This window comes from Hypanus sabinus, chromosome 23 (assembly GCF_030144855.1).
Source record: "Hypanus sabinus isolate sHypSab1 chromosome 23, sHypSab1.hap1, whole genome shotgun sequence".
NCBI classification, from domain to species: Eukaryota; Metazoa; Chordata; class Chondrichthyes; order Myliobatiformes; family Dasyatidae; genus Hypanus; species Hypanus sabinus.
The window spans coordinates 5594861-5614939 of record NC_082728.1 but is presented as its reverse complement, the minus strand read 5'-3'; the positions used below and the strand labels follow the sequence as shown (position 1 = coordinate 5614939).

Sequence of the window (20079 nt, the reverse complement as noted above, 5' to 3'; positions counted from 1 at the left end):
TGACTCTAATTAACTCGCTTCCCATATATTATATACTTCTAGTGTTGGGGTTTCCAACCTGGGGTCCACAGAACCCTCAGTTAATGGTAGGAGTCCATGGCATAAAAAAGGTTGGGAACCCCTGCTCTAGTCTGTGATCCCTCTACCCACTATTCTCAACTCAGACCCCTTCTGACTTTGTATACTTCTATCAAATCTCTCTTTGGCCTTCTCTTTAAAGAAAAAAGGATCTAGATTCACTAACTCATCCCTCAACCCAAAAATTTTTCTTGTAAACATTTTCTGGACTCTCTCATTCTTTCACATCCTTAATTTAAAATTAAAATTGTAAAAATAGATTAACGCCAAGGAGAATGGAACTAAAATTACTGGGATGAAATAAAATGAGATCTGCTTTAAGAATCTGAAGGGCAGTTAATGGGACAACGTTTGATCTTTACCACTTCAGTGCAAATCAATCTACTTTTGCAAATTTTTACATTTTTTTTAATGAGAGTTCACTTAGTTTCTCATAATCCTTTCTTGTGGACAAACTTTGAATCTGTACTAGCCAGACTCCAATCACACTTCCGCCACTTTTCAATTCCATTCCTCCAAGAACATCAGCTCCATTCATTCAGTCTGAATTATAAGGATTTATGTTATGGTTTTATATAAATGTTACACCCACGGATACATACAAAGCTGACCCTCAGTAAATTACCACAAAGGATGTTCCACAAGGAAGGGAGTGCATGAAAAAGTAACACCATGAAGAGTAACAGATTACTTACCTGTTGTGTTCTTGGCTGCTGGTGCACCCAAACTCTTCCCTAACACGTCACTCAAATTTGTCAGTTTCTTGGGCTTCTTTTCATTTAGAATTTTACACGATGAGTTGCTTTCTGTACTTGAACTCAAGTTAACTGAAAGGTTCTGAATAAAAGGAAGTGATAAGAATATGGTGTCACTAAAATTACTGATACACATGAGAGTGATCGGTATATCTATATGAAAACTGCACTCCACTGAGCTGTATTCACCCACAGTATTTTCTTTTTTGTGATAATCAGCATTTGGGAATCTCAGCAATAAGCTAAATACTACAAATATTTACTTAAAAATGAAATTTGTCACAAGGATTTTAAAGATGAGCTTACTTATCACATGTACTTCGAAACATACGGTGAATTGCATTAATGACAAAAAAAGAACGAGGATTGTACTGGGGCAGCCTTTAAGTGTCGCCATGCTTCCGGCACCAACAGAGCATGCCCACAACTCACTGACACTAACCCGAACCTCTTTGGAATTTGGGAGGAAACCTACACAACCACAGGAAAAACATACAAACTCTTTACAGACAGCAGTGGAAATTGAACTCTCATCTTACAACCGGAGCTGTAAAGTACTGCGCTATCATGCTGCCAAAATACTTGAAGAGCATGAAACAGCATGGCCACGTAGTTCTGCTGCCTCACAGGTTCAGTGACCCGAGTTCAATTCTTACCTCTGGAGTTGTTTGACCTGAGTTTATACGTTCTCTCTGTGACCTGGGTGCTCTGGCTTCTTCCCATTTCCTGAAGGTCTGCTTGTTTGTAGGTTAACTGGCCACCGGATTCCCTTAGCAGAGATCAGTTGCAGGAGAATCAGGTGGTGTTAATGGTCACTTTCAGGACACAGGTTACAGGAAAAGTAAGTAGAAGAATTGGTTGCTCTGAGAACCAGCAAAGTCTAGATGGCTTAAGGTATGTCATAATGTAATAAGAATTATAAAATAAGAACCATGTATTTAAGGAGTGGACTTGCTTCCCAGAATTATTTCCAAAATTTCTTCAACTCGGTCCTACCATGTCAGTACTATTTACATAGAAACCTACAGCTCAGGGTAGCACATTAGTGCAGCAGCTAGCGAATCACTTTACATTGGGGCTGGGGTTCAATTCCCATCTCTGTCTGTACAGAGTTTGTAGTCTCCCCATAACCAGACAGGATTCCTCTGGCTTCTCAGGAAACCCACATTCTCAAAGAGGTACGAGTTAGGGTTAGTGAGCGTGGGAGTGCTAAGTTGGTGCCAGAAGCACGGCCACTCTTGTGGTTTAACCCCAGCACATCCTTGGACTGTTGGTCGTAGTTATAAATGGCACATTTGACCATATGTTTTTAAGCTAGTCAGACGATTAAAGCAGGTCTTCAATCTTTTAAAATACATTTATCTCAAGTGATATTACATGTGTCTGACTGGAATCAGTGTGACAGGAACCAAGATATTTAGGGGAAAAACAGTGTCAATTTTCAATTTAAAATTTGAAGACTGAAATTTGGTTCCTTAGAATACCTTCCAGTAATTTATTTACTTCTGATGTCAGACTCACCAGCCTATAATTTCCTGGACTATTCCTAGAGCCTTTCTTGAATAACAGAACAACATTCTCCCCGCTGGGCACCAGAAGCATGGCGACACTTGAGGGCTGCCGTAGCACAATCGTCTTTTTTTTGTTAATGCAAATAACACAATTCATTGTATGTTTCGATGTACATGTAAATTGTCTTCCAATTCTCTTGTTTATCTAAAGATTTTTAAAATAGGGCCCCTCAAATTTCTGAATCAGCCTCACAAAAGGTATGAGGAAACACCTTGTTAGGCCCTGGGGACTTATACATCCTAAATTGCCTCAAGACCAAAAGCATCTCTTTCTCTGTAATCTGTATCTAGTCCAAGATCTCACTGTTGTTTTGCCTCAGTTTTATAGACTCTATGTCTGTCTCCTGGGTAAATACAGATGCAAAAATTCCACTTAAGATCTCCCCATTATCTTTCAGCTCCATGTATAAATGACCACGGTGATCTTCATGAAGACCAATTTTATCCCTTGCTATACTAGTACCTCAGTCCCAGGAGATTTTTCATCATTTTTGGCTTGCTGTCGCATCGACCGCCTCAGTGGTGTAATGGTTTCAGGATTATTCCTGCACTTGTTCTGTGCTTTGGCGTCCTCAACCACTCTCTTTGCTTCAGCCAAGTTCTTGGATCTGTATATCTGTTTGATAATGGAATATATTAACAATTAGAAAAATACAAATGAGAAGTTTTCACAATGAAACTTTATCTAATACTACCTCAGGAAACTTTAATGGAGTTGCTTTAATCTGTACCACACAAAGGCATGCCAGCCAATTGTGCACAGGATGCCTCTCACAAACAGTAAGACTACACTGTCCATATAATCTGGCTTTTATTGAGAAAAGCATATTAGTAAAGGCAATGCGGATAGCTTCCTACCCCAAGGTGTGTCCACCTGAGAACACAGGCATGGTTTTAGTTTAATGTCATATCCAAAAGCAAAACTTCTCTCAGTTCAGAATTCAACTGTGCTGTAAACTATTATTTGAATAATATCTTCAAATTTCCAGTGGACCTGAAACCACAATCATGCGGTAGAATAGCAGTTTGTGTATCCTGAGATTGAGGTTCAGTTGTCACCACTGACTACAAGGAATTTGTATGTTCTCCCCTTAACCATGTGAGTTTCCTCCAGGTACTCCGGTTTTCTCCTGCATTCCAAAAAACATACAAGAGACTATGCAAAAATCTTAGGTGTATATGTAACGAAATTAGTTTTTTTCAGCTGTAGTAGTACAGTATAAAACATACAATTACTACAGATACTTTGCAGAAGTCCTAGCCTTATATATGTGCCTAAGACTTTTGCACTGTACTGTATCAGGTTAGGGTTAGTAAGTTCTAGACACACTACATTGGCTCTGGAAGCATGAAGCAGGTCTCGGACTGTGTTGGTCATTGATGCAAACGATGCATTTCACTGTATGTTTGGATGTGCCGTACACTTGACAAGTGAAGCTAATCTCTCACAATCTGTTGACTAAGTAGAGTGAGTGATATACAGTGATACAACAGATCAAATAAAATAGAATTCTCAAGCACAAAACAAGCAAACCGAGCACATGGTCTGGTGGTGGCAACAGCATAACCAATCCTATATCAGACTAACCCTGATTGGGTTACACTGTACTGCTAAAAGGCTGATTGTGCCTATCTAACCGTGGATGCATAATAACTACTCTAACATTCTGTAAATAATAATCATAATTATAAAAATCTAACCATATTTTGATGTATCATTTCACGCAGGCTGAATTAAAGTGAGTCTTAAAGGACAAGTGTCAAAGGTTGCAGCATGGTTCACATTTGTGCACATTGTTGTTTACATAGACCATAACATTAAAACTATGTTTGTGCAAAAACTACAAACACCTGGTTGCTCTTGGGGGTAAAATCCAAATTCTCATCCCCTCCTCTGACTCCTTCAGCACTGTTCGACTGAGAGAGCCGTGTAAACTTCATTCTGAAAAACCAACACATAAATTATTCAAAAACTCGTTCACCACTATACTCACGCTTCATACCAGAGTTCCAACATTTGTGTAAATAAGCCCAAGCCTTCTATGAAAGTGCACAGTATTTACTACACAGAAACAGGTCATTTAGCTCAACTGGTCTATGCCAGTGAATGCTCTCTTCAAGCATTTAAGTTTACAGTCATCCAATCACACACGTGTAAACAGCTAAACAAAACATCGTTCCTCTGGGACAAAGGTACAAAAGACAGTACAGACAGCACATAAAATATTAGCAGAATAATATCAATCAAAACTAAAAATATTCTGTAGATGTACAAATTTAGCAAAGCACCTATACAACTGTCTGACACGGTCGTAAATAATGTGTACTGGGTGGTAGCAGGGTGTTTAGAAAACTTATGGCCTGTGGAAAGAAGCTGTAACCCAACCTTCCAAAAAAAATCTTAAGACATAGGAACAGAATTAGGCCATTCGGCCCATCAAGTCTGCTCCACCATTCCATCGTGGCTGATTTATTATCCCTCTCAACCCCATTCTCCTGCTTTCTCTCCATAATCAAGAACCTATCAACCCCCTGCTTTAAATATTACAGTACTATAAAATTGTATTAGCTTGCAATAGTTATTAACAGGATAGTTTATACTGTGGTGCGTTTTTGAATCTTTTCATGGCATCTCGGCAAGGGTCTGAAATTTTAATAAGTCAAAACAAAAATCAAATTATCAAAAATCATCGCTTTTTGTATCAGCATCCGTCGGCCCAAATGGTTAACCAAACACAAACACATGCAACTGATACTATTTAAATCTGTTCATACTAAGCATGGTGTAGTGTCTAATAGCCATACTGGTACACATGTCTGACTCTAGTTGCTCCAATTAAGCGGCATAGTGTCCCAAATAAACAAAGGAAATCCAGGAGACTTTCTTTATCAAGTTCTTGTTCCAAGTAAACAGCTTCCCTGATTAACCAATGTCCCGATTAACCTAAACCCAATGTACATAGGAAAATGTCAAAGCCATTTGGCCCCTTAAGTCTGTTCAGCCATTCGATGATAACACTATCATCAGTACTCCACAAGTGATCATTGCCTCAGCTTCCTCCCCAATTACAAAGCCATAAAGAAAACTTCAAATTTATTAACTAAAATACATTGTTTCAAGATGCAAGAGACTGCAACAACTGAAATTCAGTATAAATAATGACCCTAGCCAGCAGGTTAAGCAGCACTGTAGTGCCTGTATACAGACTTAATCAGTTTTATAAAAAACCTACATTCATTTCCATCAATGCCATGTCTGGAAAATAATAATTAATAATAACAACTTTCAATCAAAAATACACTGCTCCTACAATATCGTCTTCCTTGCAATCCTAATTCTTAGAAGAACGGGGTGGGGGAATCTCAATGAAACCTATCAAACATCGAAAGGCCAAGATAGAGTGGATGCGGAGAGGATGTTTTCTATACCGAGGGACTCAAAGACCAGGGGGCACAACCTCACAACACAAGGACGCCTTTTAGAGTGGAGATGAGGAGGAATTTCTTTAGCCAGAGAGTAGGGAATCAGATAAGGTGATGTCATCAGGTATATTTAGAGGTTGACAGGTTCTTGATGACTGTGGAGATTAAATCACTGGGTGTACTTAATGCAACGGTTGATAAGTTCTTGATTAGCAAGGCCATCAAAGGCTACAGGGAGAAGGCAGGAGAATGAGGGATGGTGGAGATAATAAATCAGTCATGATGGATTGGCACAATGGGCCAAATAGCCTAACTCTGCTCCTATGTCACTTTTTTTAAAAACACTAATTCTATGCCTCCATCAGCATTAAAGAAATTCTAATTTGCTATAACATAGCTGCAGCTGTCAACGGGATTTACAATAAAACTATACAGCATAGAATCAGGCCCTTAGGTCCAACTCATCCATGCCAACCAAAGGAATCTCTTAATATCAAATTACTCCAAAGTAGTATAATCTTTCAGAGAGAGAGACAGTCAATACCATGATGATGTAAATATTTGGAAAGTTAAGATAGAAGTTAATATTTGGAAAGTTTTTGCACTGCAGGGAATTAAGGGATCCGGGGAAAAGGCAGGTAGGTGGAGCTGAATCCACAACCAGATTAGCCATGATCTCATTGAATAGCAGAGCATGCTTGATAGGTTGTCCCTAGCTCTAACCCAATTTCCCTCGGGATCAATAAAGTATGTCTGTCTGTCTAATGTAAAACACTTTACCTGAAAGGACTTTGATTAGGGTTGGCAGGAAGCATTTCTGCTTTGTAGATGCTGTTTTCTTCTGAAGACCAATGTGCGCGCTTTGGTGTTGACACATGGACTGGGGTACCCAGACTATCCACTGCAATAGGCTTACTTGGAGTCAGGTCATAGACACAAGTATCTCTTTGCTGTCTAAGGCTTTGTCGCGTAATTCTGCAGGTTTCATTTGATCGGGTTGTTGCTGGATCAATATGCATCGATGGTTTTGGGTTTGCAGTGTACTCTTGAGATATTTTCACATTGGAATCAGCTTGCTCCCCTTCATTATCAACTACATTTATACAGTCTGCTTTCCCATTGTCCTGGGGACAGTTCCTGCTTTTTCTTTTTTTCTTTTTCATGCTTCCAGAGTCTTTTACGTTCACCCTACAATCTTTGCTGGCTTGGGTTGACATTGCAAAATGGGCAGATTCCTCATTTTCCTTCTCTTGGCTGGGCTTGTCACTACCTTCCTCTGCTGCCAGACTTGGTGCTGCTAATCCTTCCTTTGAGCCCCTTGACTTCCGCACCACCTTCTTGATCCCATTTTTCACCAGCTCTGCAGTGAGTGGTTGCCTGAAAGCACTCATAAACTGGTCCCTTTCAGCACGGCTGCATTTGGTCTTCACAGGAGATTTCTCAGCTGTGTCCAACACAGACAGCTCCAGCTCTTCCTCTGCTATCACAACATTGGATCTTCTGAGGGGACCTGGGTCAGAACCCTCAGCAGAATGTGGGCCAGCTTCTTGGATTTCAGCAACCTCATCTTCAGGGTCCATTTTTTTACGCAGAAAGATTGATGCTATCTTCTTCTGTTTTACTTTGGAAGTGCGAGGCAAGGTACACACATCATTAGTGTGAACTTGGACGTGGACAGTCATGGTTTTGGGAGATACTTGCTGAGGGACTGTTAAATTTGTGCTTTCTCTGAGGCTGACATCCTGGACTGTTTCAGATTGGATCCCAGCTCCTTTCTCAGCCAAAACCTTTGTACTCTCTTGGTTCTTCATAAATTCCTCATATGATACAGTAACTGTGCTATTGTTCAGGGAACTTGCCTCTTCAGCAGTTGGCTCTACATTTTCCTCACTGAGATGTGTTCCCTCATCTTCAATGACCACAATCTGGGAAGCCACAGAACCTTCATTACAGCAATCTTGCTTAGTCTTACTCTCAACATCTGATTGTCCAGAAGAACCCACCTCTTTCCTTCTAACTCTTTTCTTCTGTGTTTTCTTCAATGGGTTGCTACATAAATAGTTGGTACTTTCTATTCCCTTTTTGATTCCAGTTGCTGTTTTCCTTCGTGCTGTGGTATCAAGATCAATGGAAACGTTATCTTTGTTGTCTTCAAACAGCTCCTCACTCTGTGCGCAGAGCTGAGCAATCAGTGCTGCTGTATCACTGCCAAGAACCCCAACCATGGACCTCACGCCATCCAGTTCTGCAGTACTCAAGTTACTGGCATCGCTTATTTCAACCACCTCATTGCAATCTGAGGCCGAGAGTCTGTTGTTTAAATTAACTCTTTTACTGGATCGTTGCCTCTTTGGAGTTAATTCCTTACTGTTGCTCACAGATAATCCTGCGGAATTCTTTCCTTCCCGTTCAACAGAGTGTGAAGCAGTGTGTTGCCCACTTTGAGTTTTCTTGAAGTAATCGAGTATGTTGCTGGATTTGGGTGATGGGGAGGTTGTGTCAATCGATTTGGAAACTGGTGAAAAGTAGCTTGTGATTGTGTTCGTGGGGGAATCCTCAACATCTTTCCTCTGCTTCTTACAGGGCTGCAAAATAAACATTAACACTAATAAATTGTAATATTTAACAGCACATTTCGTCACCTTGATCAGCAATATTGTTAACAGAAAGTTATTGTCCAGTTGATAATTAGAACAGCACATGATCCAAAAATGTAAAACTTTTGCTCTGACAGGGAAATCCCACATTCTAGTTATTTATTTCTGTTAACTTGCTCAATTGTTTATATTAGTAAAGCAATAAATCCAAATGTAAACATATTCACATAAAGTTCCCTTTCCCGCACAAATGATAATTTACACAGACTCTGAAGTGGATGAGGCAGACAAGAGACTCTGGCACAGATGGGTGCAGGAGGTGTTTGACAGGATGGGTAGGGAGAAAGTTTGGTAGTGTACACACAAAGTGCACTACAGATGCTGTGGTCAAATCAAGACGTACAAAAAAGCTGGATGAACTCAGCAGATTGGGCAGCATCCGTTAAAAGGAGCAGTCAACGTTTCGGGTTGAGACCCTTTGTCAGGTAGTGTGCTCCTTTTATCATTTACTTGGATCTCTTTGTACCCCTAAGATACAGACTCAAGTTCCTCAGTGTCACCCCAAATACTAATTTTCCATTTTAAACATCTTTGGACGTCAGTGGGTATGTTAAGTAATTTTCTGAGGTAGTACTGGGAATTGTCAAATTGTTTCTTCTGTTTACCTTGACAAAGGAGCATAGAACAAAGTGCCTGTTTTGGGAACCTGGTGTTAAGCATTTAAGCCTGCCCATCTAAAGTTCATGTTCTTTCCAGTCCGATACGGTGTGCTAGGGATGTTGGCTTGGGAAAGAATGCTGACAGTGGATCTGATGACATCTTATCCATACTTAAGTACCCATTGCAGGTAATTCTACCGTGTTATAAACAGGCAATATTAATAATACTACGTTCAAAAATATAAAATACACTATATCCTAGAACACTTAAGGATATTTTTCATAAAGATCAACAAAATAATAGATTCTCACAAGATCATATTCCTCCACTGTATCGGCCATAGCAAGAATCCCAACCATATCAGCAATCTTCTCCCCCTTGTCACTTTAGAAACCTGCAGAGTAAAAGCCAAGAGCATATGACAAGTGTAACGCGATTATCCGTTTAGAATCACGAGAATCAGTGAGAAATACAGATATTAAAACTGTATCATGCTGTGTGTTGTTATCAAATGCTGCGACTTCAACGGACGACGAAGAATCGAGACCTCTTTGTGAACAAAAAGGGGGCGCGAACGAATACTGACAGATTAGAACTGGAATGGAAAGCCACACACTCACCTTTAAGAGCCTTGGGAGGGAAGGGCGTAGACCCACATCGCGTTGCCCCCTCACATTTACGGCGACAGCTGGGCCCACCGAGGAGAAGCCTCCTCTGTTGGCCGTTAGAATAAAAAGGAAACGCCGTCAGTTGAATTCAAGACTCATTTTTCATGGACGACATGTTTTAAGATGAGATTTCGGCTGAGACAGATCCTTTCCCCCCTCCCCCGTTCCACCCCCACGACACGGGGGTAAAACTTCTTTGAAACAGGCGCCGAAAGCGTTTCGGGCCAGCGAGAAATGGCGCCAATCTACCTTGCCCTTTCACCCTCCGCCAAACCGACCAATCACTTCACGGACCCATGGACGCCTGCCAATCAAGAACCAGTACCCGCCTCCATTACCGCCCCCAAGTACCGGCCTACTCCGCCCTGAGGTCGGGATAAAATCACTGATTGGATTTGTCTGCTTGTCAATCAGGGATTGGGTTCGGGTTTGATTGACGTGCATGGAGGCGGCGGGGCCTTGGCTCATCCTGTTGGGCGCTCTCCCCGGGCGTGGGGTTTCTTTTCCGCTTTGCTCTTAGCATGAACTAATTTTGAAGCGGTAAGTCTCTTAAAGTGTTTTGGGTTTTTTTTAATTGTCGATGGACGAAATGTTAATGTTTAAGTGTCTCTTTAATTTTCGGTGTAGGAAGTCGCTGGCTAGATTGACTGATGCAGGGACAACTCTGAGGTAACTTCAGAAAACTTCCTATCCACAGCGTTGATTTATTCCCCGTTGCGCGTTGCCTTTCACTGATTTCTGAGTTTCAACCTTTTTTCCCCTGAAGTTTGTGCTATAATTGAGCGAAAGATTTGTATTTCAAATTTGGCTTTCCCCACACTGAGATGAGTACTTTTCATTCTGCGAAGCCCCTCACGGTTTTAATGTAAAATGTGGCTGCTATGTACGTGCCAGCTTCTGTGGTTGTATATAGAAGAGTTTACGCAATTAATTCACTGCCGGTTTGCCGTATCCACTGTAGTTACCCATCCAGACTGTTCTGACACCACTTCCTAAACTCATTTCGACCTCCTTGTGGCATCGTGTTGCAGTTGTAAAAACATTTGGTTAAACCGCACTTAAAAGTACTGTGTACACTTCTGGTCGCCACACTACAAGAAGAAGAATAGAGTGCCAAGGAGACTGACCAGAATGTGTTCTGGCATGAAGGACTGTAAAAGCGAATTGTCGATATTCCCACCGGGACATAGAGGAGGGACTATCTAGATGTTTATAAAATTATGAGGGGGATGGATTATCAGAATCGCTTTTCCAGAGTAGGGGCATCCAGAGTTGCAAGTCAAGTTTACGATGAGAAGGGAGGATTTTAAAGAGGATCTGAGGGGTTAATTTTCACCAGAAGGTAGTAAGCGGCTGGAATGAGCTGCCAGAGTAGGTTATGGAGGCAGATATTATTACGATGTTTAGAAGGTGTTCGGGTATGTATTTGGATAAGAAAACCCGAGAGGTTTTCTCTTTTGCCTCTAAAGTAGGCAGGTGGAGTTAGGGTAGATAGACGTCATCATGGCTGCGAGCGCAATTCTTGTGGTCTGACACTTTGGATATTTCCCTGAGTTGCACACCACCCTCTAAGGGCAGCACGGTGGTGAGCGTAAAGCCTTGAAGTGAAAGTGACCCAACTTGAATCCTCGTCACTGCCTTTGAGGAGTTTGTGCGTTCTCCCTTCCCTGCGATGGTGTGGATTTCCTACAAGTGATCTGGTTCTTTCCATATTTTAGGGTTAACTAGTAAATTGTAGGTCTTCCATGTTGGTGCTGGAAACAAAGCAACACTTGATCACTAAGTCAAAATGAATTGAATTAACTTTATTTCTTACATCCTTCACATACACGGGGAGTAAAAATCTTTGTTACGTCTCCTTCTGAATGTGCAAATGATAGTCATTTGTAATAGTATGTATAGTAAGATATACAACAGAGCCATCAATATAGCTTGGAAATACAATTGTGTCAGCATGAATTAATCAGTCTGATGGCCTGGTGGAAGAAGCTGTTCGGGAGCCTGTTGGTCCTGGCTTTTATGCCAGTGATGCATTTCACTGTGTTTTTTGATGTATGTATGACAATCTAATCTTCATTACGGCTGGGTGTTAATCCTGAAACTCCCCAAACAAAATCACAATGGGAGCTCTTCGAAGATGGCTCCTTGGGATTGAGGATAACCGGCTTCCACTCTGGCTTTGAGGTGTTGCAAGAACTGCAGATTTGGCTACAGATAGGGCAGGAGGTCTCTGATGGGGCTGGTAGATGAGGTAGTGTGTTTCTACTCCTATTTACACAGGACTCCTATATACTCCCAAGGTTCTCAATGCCATTTGTAAAAGCCCTCCCATGCTGGTCAGTCATTGGGGATGTTGCAAAGTGCTCCTTGCAACATCTCCCAAGGACTGACCAGAGTGGAAGGACCAAAGTGATTTAAGAAAATGGCCTGGGCTAAATTCAGTTCTTGACAGAGATGTTCAGATCCTGGGGAAAAAAATTTACTTGTGAAATTGCACAGAAGACTCCTGAATATAATTATGAATAGAGGAATAGAATGGAGCAACTGGATTGTTTTCCGGAGTGAATAATATTTGGGAAGAGACTTAACTATAATGTGCAAGGTTATGACTGTTTTTGCTCAGGTGAATTGGGGAAAAAATTAGCTGATGGTTCATGCAACAAGGGAAACATTTTAAAATTCTGGGCAGAGATACAAAAATGCTGTGTGGAAAAACTTTCTAAAAGTCAATTAGTTAGGATTTGGAGTTGGCAAGTGTGTTGCAAACAGAATTAATCTGTGTCTTAATAAAGGAATGGAAAGGATTTTTAAGAGTGAACAATTAGAGCTTTGGAGAAAGTGGGTGAATTGAACTAAATAGATTGCTCTATAATGAGCAAGAATATACCCAATGAGTTCTTCAGTGCTGTGGTAATTCTACGATAAATAGATTTAGTGATGTGATTGAGGGATAGATATGTAGATATTAGTGCAGGAGTATACAGGCTACTCTCCCTTCCACTATTCTTTATTGGAATAGTGCCATGGAAACTTTGGTGCCTGTAATCCCATCCAAAAGACTGAGCAGTGCATGGGAGTGTCAGCTTAGGTTTTTCTTGAAGCTTGAAACCAAAACCTTCTGACTCAAAGATGAGATGGTGCCAACTGAGTCACAGCTTGCAATGAAGAAAATGTGATTTTATAGTAGGAGGTAAAGCAAAATCTTGTGAAGTGAGTTAAGAATATATTTTTGTCGCAGGTAGCATGTGGTTAGATTTCTGTATTAGCGTGGAAATTTCCTTTTATTAAGACAAAATTTAAAAACTCTAGATGCTAAAAACAGCAAATGCTGAAAATACTGAGAAGGTTGTGCATCTGTCAAGAGACACATAATGCATTAGGAACTCGGTCCAACCACATCTATGGAGGGAAATGGGCAACATTTTGGATGGCAGGTCCAGACAAAAGATCTCTATGAAATATTGATCTTCCATTTCCTTGCAAAGATGCTGCCTGACCTGCTGAGTTCCTTTGCATCTTGTATGTTGCTCCAGATTCCAACATTTCTTGTCTCCAAACAGAGTTAACATATCAGTTTAAATATGTTTAATCAAACTTAACTATTTCTTGTGGCACAGATTCAGTCTAACCTGCTGAGTGTCTCCAGCTTTTACTTGCTTTATGCTTTTTTCTGGTATTTTCATGTCTGGTTGATAGAAATAAGAGTTTTCTGAATTGGTGATATATTAATACTTGACAATAGAGGTTGATTTGCATATTATAAAATCTGATTGGCCTTCATCAATCATGGGATTGAGTTCAAGAGCCGAGAGGTAAAGTTGCAGCTATATAGGACCCTGGTCAGACCCCACTTGGAGTACTGTGCTCAATTCTGGTTGCCTCACTATGGGAAGGACGTGGACACCATAGAAAGGGTGCAGAGGAGATTTACAAGGATGGTGCCTGGATTGGGGAGCATGTTTTATGAGAATAGGTTGAATGAACTCAACCTTTTCTCCTTGGAGCGACAGAGGATGAAGGTGACCTGATAGAGGTGTATAAGGGCATTGATCATGTGGATAGTCAGTGGCTTTTCCCCCCGGCTGAAATGGCTAGCATGAGAGGGCATAGTTGTAAGGTGCTTGGAAGTAGGTACAGAGGAGATGTTGGATAAGTTTTTTACGCAGAGAGTGGTGAGTACGTGGAATGGGCTGCTGATGGCGGTGGTGGAGGTGGAAACGATAGGGTCTTTTAAGAGGCCCCTGGATGGCTACATGAGCTTAGAAAAATAGATGGCTATGGGTAAAGCCTAGGTAGTTCTAAGGTAGGGACATGTTCAGTGCAGCTTTGTGGGCTGAAGGGACTATATTGTAGGTTTTCTATGTTTCTAATTAAGATGGAGTATATGGTTAAGGCAACTAATAGTCTGTAAAATATCTACTTGTGCTGTGAGAGCAGTGGGCATCCATTCTTTGTTGTTTTTTTTAGTTGAGCTAAGTGAGTATGCCAGTAAAATGCAACACTGGTCAGGTCAGAAGTCCCGTTACACAGAGCTTGTTTTAATAAGTCCACATGCTCCTTCAGGTCACTGCCACAGTGTGAAGGCATCAAGTTTTTTTGCTTGAAGGCCTCCACAACTAGCTCAGCAACCTTGTTAGAAAGTACACTGAGATAACGGATGAGTCATGATTTTATTGAATGGTAGAGCAGCCATGAGACACTGAATGGCCGCCTCCTGTTTCCTGTGTAGAGAAAAGGAAATAGATGGAGTTGGAGAACTTCACTCGCCTCACATCTGAACTGATTCCGCAACCTAGACTCAACTTCAAAGACTCTACCACTTGTGTTTTCAGTATGTTTTTCACTGCATAGTTTGTCTTTTGCATGTCTATGTATAATTTTCATGCATCCTATTGTACTTTATTTTACTGTAAGATAATAAATCTCAAGTGAGTATTATGTTTTTCTGCATAGAGTTACATAAGCAAACCTCAGAACATGGGCCAGCTAATCCTATGTTGGAACAAGGTTAATGAAAATGAAGGATGCTTTAGGTTGCCAGAATGGAAATATTGATATAATTGCAGATGCCCATGGAAGATTAAAGTTAGTTTGTTAAAGGTTACAGTTCAGTTTCATAATATTCCTTGAAGTCTGGAATATTGGATGAACATCACAGTACTTCCTACCCCCCCCATAATATTTCATATAGTTTTTGTGTTCCCATAAACTCTTGAGATTTTCCCTCATTAAAATTATTTTATCTTATTTCCTTCAGTCCTTTACAAGTGATTTTTTTAAAACTAAGAATATTCCCATCTTCAGCCAATGTATATGCATATATCTACTTGGGGGTGCAGTGGTTGGTTGCTGGCATAAAATCAGTTACTATCTTATCATAGAATTGCATACTAGAATTTTTGCAGTGTGAAGGAAAGCCACTCATCCCTTTGAGCATGTACCTACTCTTTTCAGTGGAGTATTTTAAGCCACACTCCCTTGTTCTTTCCCTGGAGCTCCAAGAACTTTTCCAATTACCTACTAATGGCACTGAATATCACACACAAAATGGTGGAGAAACTCAGCCGGCCAGGCAGCATCTATAGAAAAGAGTATAGTTGACGTTTCAGGCCAAGACCCTTCATTAGGACTAGAAGGGGAGAAAAAGATGAGGAGTCAGAGTAGAAGGTGGGGAGAGGAAAGAAGAAGCACAGGTGAGAGGTGGAACTGGGAGTGGGAGGCAGAGAGGTGAAAGAGATACTGGGCTGGAGAAGGGGGAAATCTGAAGACGGAAAGCCATTGACAAAAGAAAAGGGGGAGGAGCTCCAGAGGGAGGTGATGGGCAGGTAAGGAGATGAGGTGAGAGAGGGAGTGTGGAATGCTGGGGTGGGTGTTTGTGGGATTGCTGGAAGTTCAAGAAATCAATGTTCATGCCATCAGATTTGAGACTACAGGATGTTGTTCCTCCTCCAGCCTGAGTCCAACCTCCTCTCCTGTCGTGATGAGGCCACACCTAGGTTGTAGGAGCAACACCTTGTATTTCGTCTGGTTAGCTTTCAACCTTGATGACATGACCATCGATTTCTTGAACTTCACCTCCCCCTTCGCCACTCCCCATCCCCTTTTCCCCCCTCCCACCTCAGTTGCTTACCTGCCCACCACCTCCCTCTGGTGCTCCTCCCCCCTTCTGTCCTCTCCAAACAGACTCCCCCCTTCTCCAGCCCTGTATCTCTTTCACCAATCAACTTCTCAGCTCTTATTTCACTCCCTCCTCTCTTCCCCCCTCCCCCAGTTTCACCGATCAACTTGTGTTTCTTCCTCCCTCCCCCCACCCCCAATTTTCTAAATCTTGTCCAGTCAGGACTGGAGGAAATAGACAAAGTTGGATAACTTCACTCACCACATCTGAATTAATTCTATAACCTACAGACTCAATGTTAAAAGACTCTACAACTTGGGTGTTCAGTATTATTCATTTATTTTCTTTTATTTGTACAACATGTCTTTCTGTACATTCGCTTGCCGTGTTGTGTGACATAGGCAAATTTTTCTACAGAACTAGTTTGCTATTGCCTTCTGGGCAGTGTTTTTACAAGACTGGTGAGCCCAGCCATTATCAATACTATTGAGAGATTTTCTGCTTAGCGTCAGTGGTCGCATAACCAGAACTTGTGATATGCACCAACTGCTCGTGGCTTTATGTGATATTGATTTGGCTTGGGTGCTGCACTTTGCCCAAGAGTGACCAGCAGGTTAGCGGAGGGAACGAGTATGTTACACCTCCTTTGGTAGAGGCATATCTCCACCCCACCACCCTATTTTGCATATTGGTCAGTCATTATGTACATTTTTCATAAATTCTATTTTGCTATTTTCCTATAAATGCCTGCAAGAAAATGAATTTCATCAGGATAGTATATGATGATGTATGCATACTTTGAGTTGCAGGATGGCGAAATCTGTGCCCAGAATGTTACTGGACAGCATGGTCTAGGCCGAGAGCTTTTCTCTGCAGCTGGGTTCTGCTGTGAGGTATGATTTGTTGTTTAGACAATTTAAAAATGGGCGCAGATTGGAGGTGAGAACCGATTTCGCTTACTGTCTGCGATCTCCGCTCTTGTCTTCAGGGTGCAGAACCTTTTGCTGTTCTGTCATCGAGTCAGTTCAAATGCCGGCCCAGATAGACAGAAAAGACTGGGTGTTGACTGGGGCGAGAGCCGATTTCATTTGCTCTCCACGATGGTCACCCCTTTCTCTATGGCTAGGAGACTATGAAGACTGTCCCAGCTGCTGTGCTTTGTGTCTGCTATTATATGAACTGATAAGCAAGGGTTTGGGCTTCCTCTGGGCTGCTCCAGGGTTTAGATCTGAGGACTTAAGTTTGGTCTGGATTGCTGCTGTTGCATTGCATTTTTTTCTTTAATGGAGCTCTTTTGGGTTTCTTGCTTTGTGATTACCTGTGATCAAGCAAATCTCAAGGTATAATTTATACATTCTTTGATAAATGAATCTTGATAAATTTACTTTGACTGTTCTAATATCTGTATGGGAGGAGAGATTGTTACTGAGGCAATGCAATTAAATGCAATTTAAAAATGAGTAATTGAAGAAATATGAGAACAATAGATAAGAAGTCATGTTGCTACACGATTTACGTGGAAAAGTGTATGCAGTTGGTTTTTTTGTTCAGCGTTTAGAGTTGGTGTGTGATGTTAATGGATAGATGTTGTTTTATTGGAGCTTAGGCCACCCAGTGTAAATAATTTCCATTCAGATTGTGACATTCCAGGCGTAGTCTCTGCTTTGTGCTAAAGTGGTTAGTATGTCACAGTTTGCCTTTTGTACTGGGTAAGGGAAACTGAGTTGCTGCCTTTGGTTACTGACTAGTGACATCCTGTATCTCCCTGCTGCTGTAAAATACGCAAGATTGGGATCTGGACTGTGATATTCTTTGCGATTGAATAAGCAAAAAAAAAAGTAGTTGGGGTATTTATTAACATGAGAAAGTCTGCAGATACTCAATCTAAAAACAACAGTACAAAAAACCTGGTCAGGCTTCATCTATGGAAATGAATAAATAGTCGACGTTTCAGGCTGAGACCTTTCTTCAGGACTGAAGTGGAAGGGGGAAGATGACAGAATAAAGAGGTGTGGGAAGGGGGCCATCTGAAGGTGATGGGTGAAGCCAGGTGGGTGGGAAAGGTAAATGTCTGAAGGAGGTATCTGATGGGAGAGGAGAGTGGACCATAGGAGAAAGGGAAGGAGGAGGGATCCTGGGGGAAGTGATAGGCAGGTGAGAAGAGGTAAAAGGCCAGAAGGGGAATAGAAGAAGGGAGGAGGAGTAAAAGATTTTTAACCTGGAAAGAGAAATGAATATTCTTGCCATCAGATTAGAGGCTACCTAGGTGGAATATAAAGTGTTGCTCCTCCAGACACCACACAATTATTAGAGCAATCAGTTGTGTGTGTTTGTTTATAAAGCAGTGATTTTTTTTGATGTTGTTGATAATTGGCAAGCAATGAACAGTAAGACAATTCAGCATTGTTTTATTCATTGCGGATTCAAGCAATCCGACTTGAAGATCCCAGAAGCGATCGGGAGTGAAAATAAAACGATTTCACCAAGGAGTTTCTGCTCATGACCTTATGAGCTCCCTCCCACATGCCAAAGACATACAGTTAGTAAATTGTGTGTGTGCTATGTTGCTGCAACACCTTTGTGCTGCCCCCAGATGCAAGCGACTCTGTATGTTTCAATGTTTTGACGTGCACGCAACAAATAAAGCTCAGCTTTATCCTTTGGTCTCGTATTTAAAAAAGCAGGCTTGAACTGAATGTCTGCAGGTCCTGCTCTCAGCTGAGACTATTTGTATCGTACCTTTGCAATGTCCCAAGGCATTTTATGTTTTCTACAACATTTGGTGAAAATACAGTTTGAAAGCCAAGAGGCAGCGAGGTTTAGGGAGGAATGGCTTGGTAGTGGTGGAGTGAAGAAACTCGGCTGATTGGACACAGATACAAAGGCTGCATGACTGTTGGTGTTTACAAGGATGGGTGTGACTGTAGAGGTATTTGAAAATGAGGCTGAATGTTTCAGAGTTAAGGTGCTGCTGTGAGCTTGGACAAGAGGCCGAGGGTAAATACAACTTGGCAAAGGATTAATGAGTGGTGGAAGATTCAGTTTATAGAGGGTACAACAAGGGAGGTTTGTGAGGGACATGATGTCTGGCATTAACCATGAAATGGTGAACGTTTCAGTAGGTGACAGATACTCTTCTATGGTTAGTTTAGTGGTGGTGTGAGAGTCAAGGCTGATTTCTACTTCTGCTTCAAATGAATGCCGTAGGTATGGCGTAGCTGCATAACCTACGCTGTACCCTACGCCATAGCCTGACGCGCACCTCTCCAAAAATGTAACTGCGTGTTGCGGCGATGCAGACCACAACAACTGTGATTGGTTCGCTTGGTAGCATTGCATTTCCTCTTGTCTATAGGCATAGTCTATAGGTACACTGATGCGAAATAAATGGTTGGAGACGATGAACCAAATCATCGAATCTACCTGTCGACACCCGAAAATATTTGAAATGCATTTCCTCGTCCGTGTCTCTCAGTGGCCGGACAAGCACAGAAAATTCACCCTCCTTCTGCTTCAAACCGTTCAATGGTTGTACATGCCATCTTCTCCAACGTCTTCTCTCTTTTCTGCGTTACAATAATTTCAATAAAAGTAACCCTTGTTCAACATTTATTAGTTCCAACTCCAAAATGATGCACTCCATACATGAAGTAACTACACAGTGGCATAGAAACCCCATGGCCAACTAGCACTTTGGCGGTGAATTGCAGAGCGACGCAGACACACCAGCACACAGGTATAAATGCTCACAATGGCACAGGCCACTTACGAAGGCTACGGCGCAGGCTACTACGCAGAAGTATAAATCATTCTTCAGTCTGAAGATCACTTTGCCAAATGTGACACCCGATATTGTGCGCAGTCTGGTTTGTTCTTGGACTATTGCCAGGGAAATAGGTGTACTAAGAATAGATTTTTCAACAGGGACTGAAGATGTCTAGCATTGGGTGTTGGAAAACCCCTGCTGATGATCTCAAACTATTGGATGTATCCTTTAGATTAGTGGTCACCAACCCTCTTAAGCCCAAGATCCCTCGCTCGGCCTTAGTGAAAGGCAAGATCGACCCCAGATCGATTAGTTGCACGCATGCACTCTGGGGCAGAAAAGACTGGAAATAAAGCCCCGCAACCCGGAAGTAGACATAATGTATAAACACCAGGGGTACCTACCCTTTATTGCACCAAAGACCAGTTTAATATTGACAATAT

General features: G+C 41.6%; 2 protein-coding genes across 6 annotated transcripts in view; one reads left to right on the top strand and one right to left on the bottom strand.

Annotated features, from left to right (window-relative positions):
- Nucleotides 1-20079, bottom strand: part of atad5a (ATPase family AAA domain containing 5a) — a 90447-nt gene that overhangs the window by 56753 nt on the left and 13615 nt on the right. For 3 of the 4 annotated variants that reach the window (XM_059948214.1, XM_059948217.1, XM_059948216.1), the window contains exons 1-6: nucleotides 9705-9980; nucleotides 9396-9478; nucleotides 6608-8412; nucleotides 4256-4346; nucleotides 2868-3020; nucleotides 774-915 (exon numbers count right to left, since the gene is read on the bottom strand). In XM_059948214.1, the coding sequence (XP_059804197.1) occupies nucleotides 774-915; nucleotides 2868-3020; nucleotides 4256-4346; nucleotides 6608-8412; nucleotides 9396-9443 (2239 nt within the window). In that variant the 5' untranslated portion in view covers nucleotides 9444-9478; nucleotides 9705-9980. Of the gene's footprint in view, nucleotides 1-773; nucleotides 916-2867; nucleotides 3021-4255; nucleotides 4347-6607; nucleotides 8413-9395; nucleotides 9479-9704; nucleotides 9981-20079 lie in introns of those variants that run through there. The other variant, XM_059948215.1, reaches the window with a different exon arrangement.
- crlf3 (cytokine receptor-like factor 3) overlaps nucleotides 10170-20079 on the top strand; it is a 67907-nt gene continuing 57997 nt past the window's right edge. The window contains exons 1-2 of one of the 2 annotated variants that reach the window (XM_059948223.1): nucleotides 10188-10292; nucleotides 10380-10421. The gene's annotated coding sequence lies outside the window, so the exon portion shown is untranslated. Of the gene's footprint in view, nucleotides 10293-10379; nucleotides 10422-20079 lie in introns of both variants that reach the window. The other variant, XM_059948222.1, reaches the window with a different exon arrangement.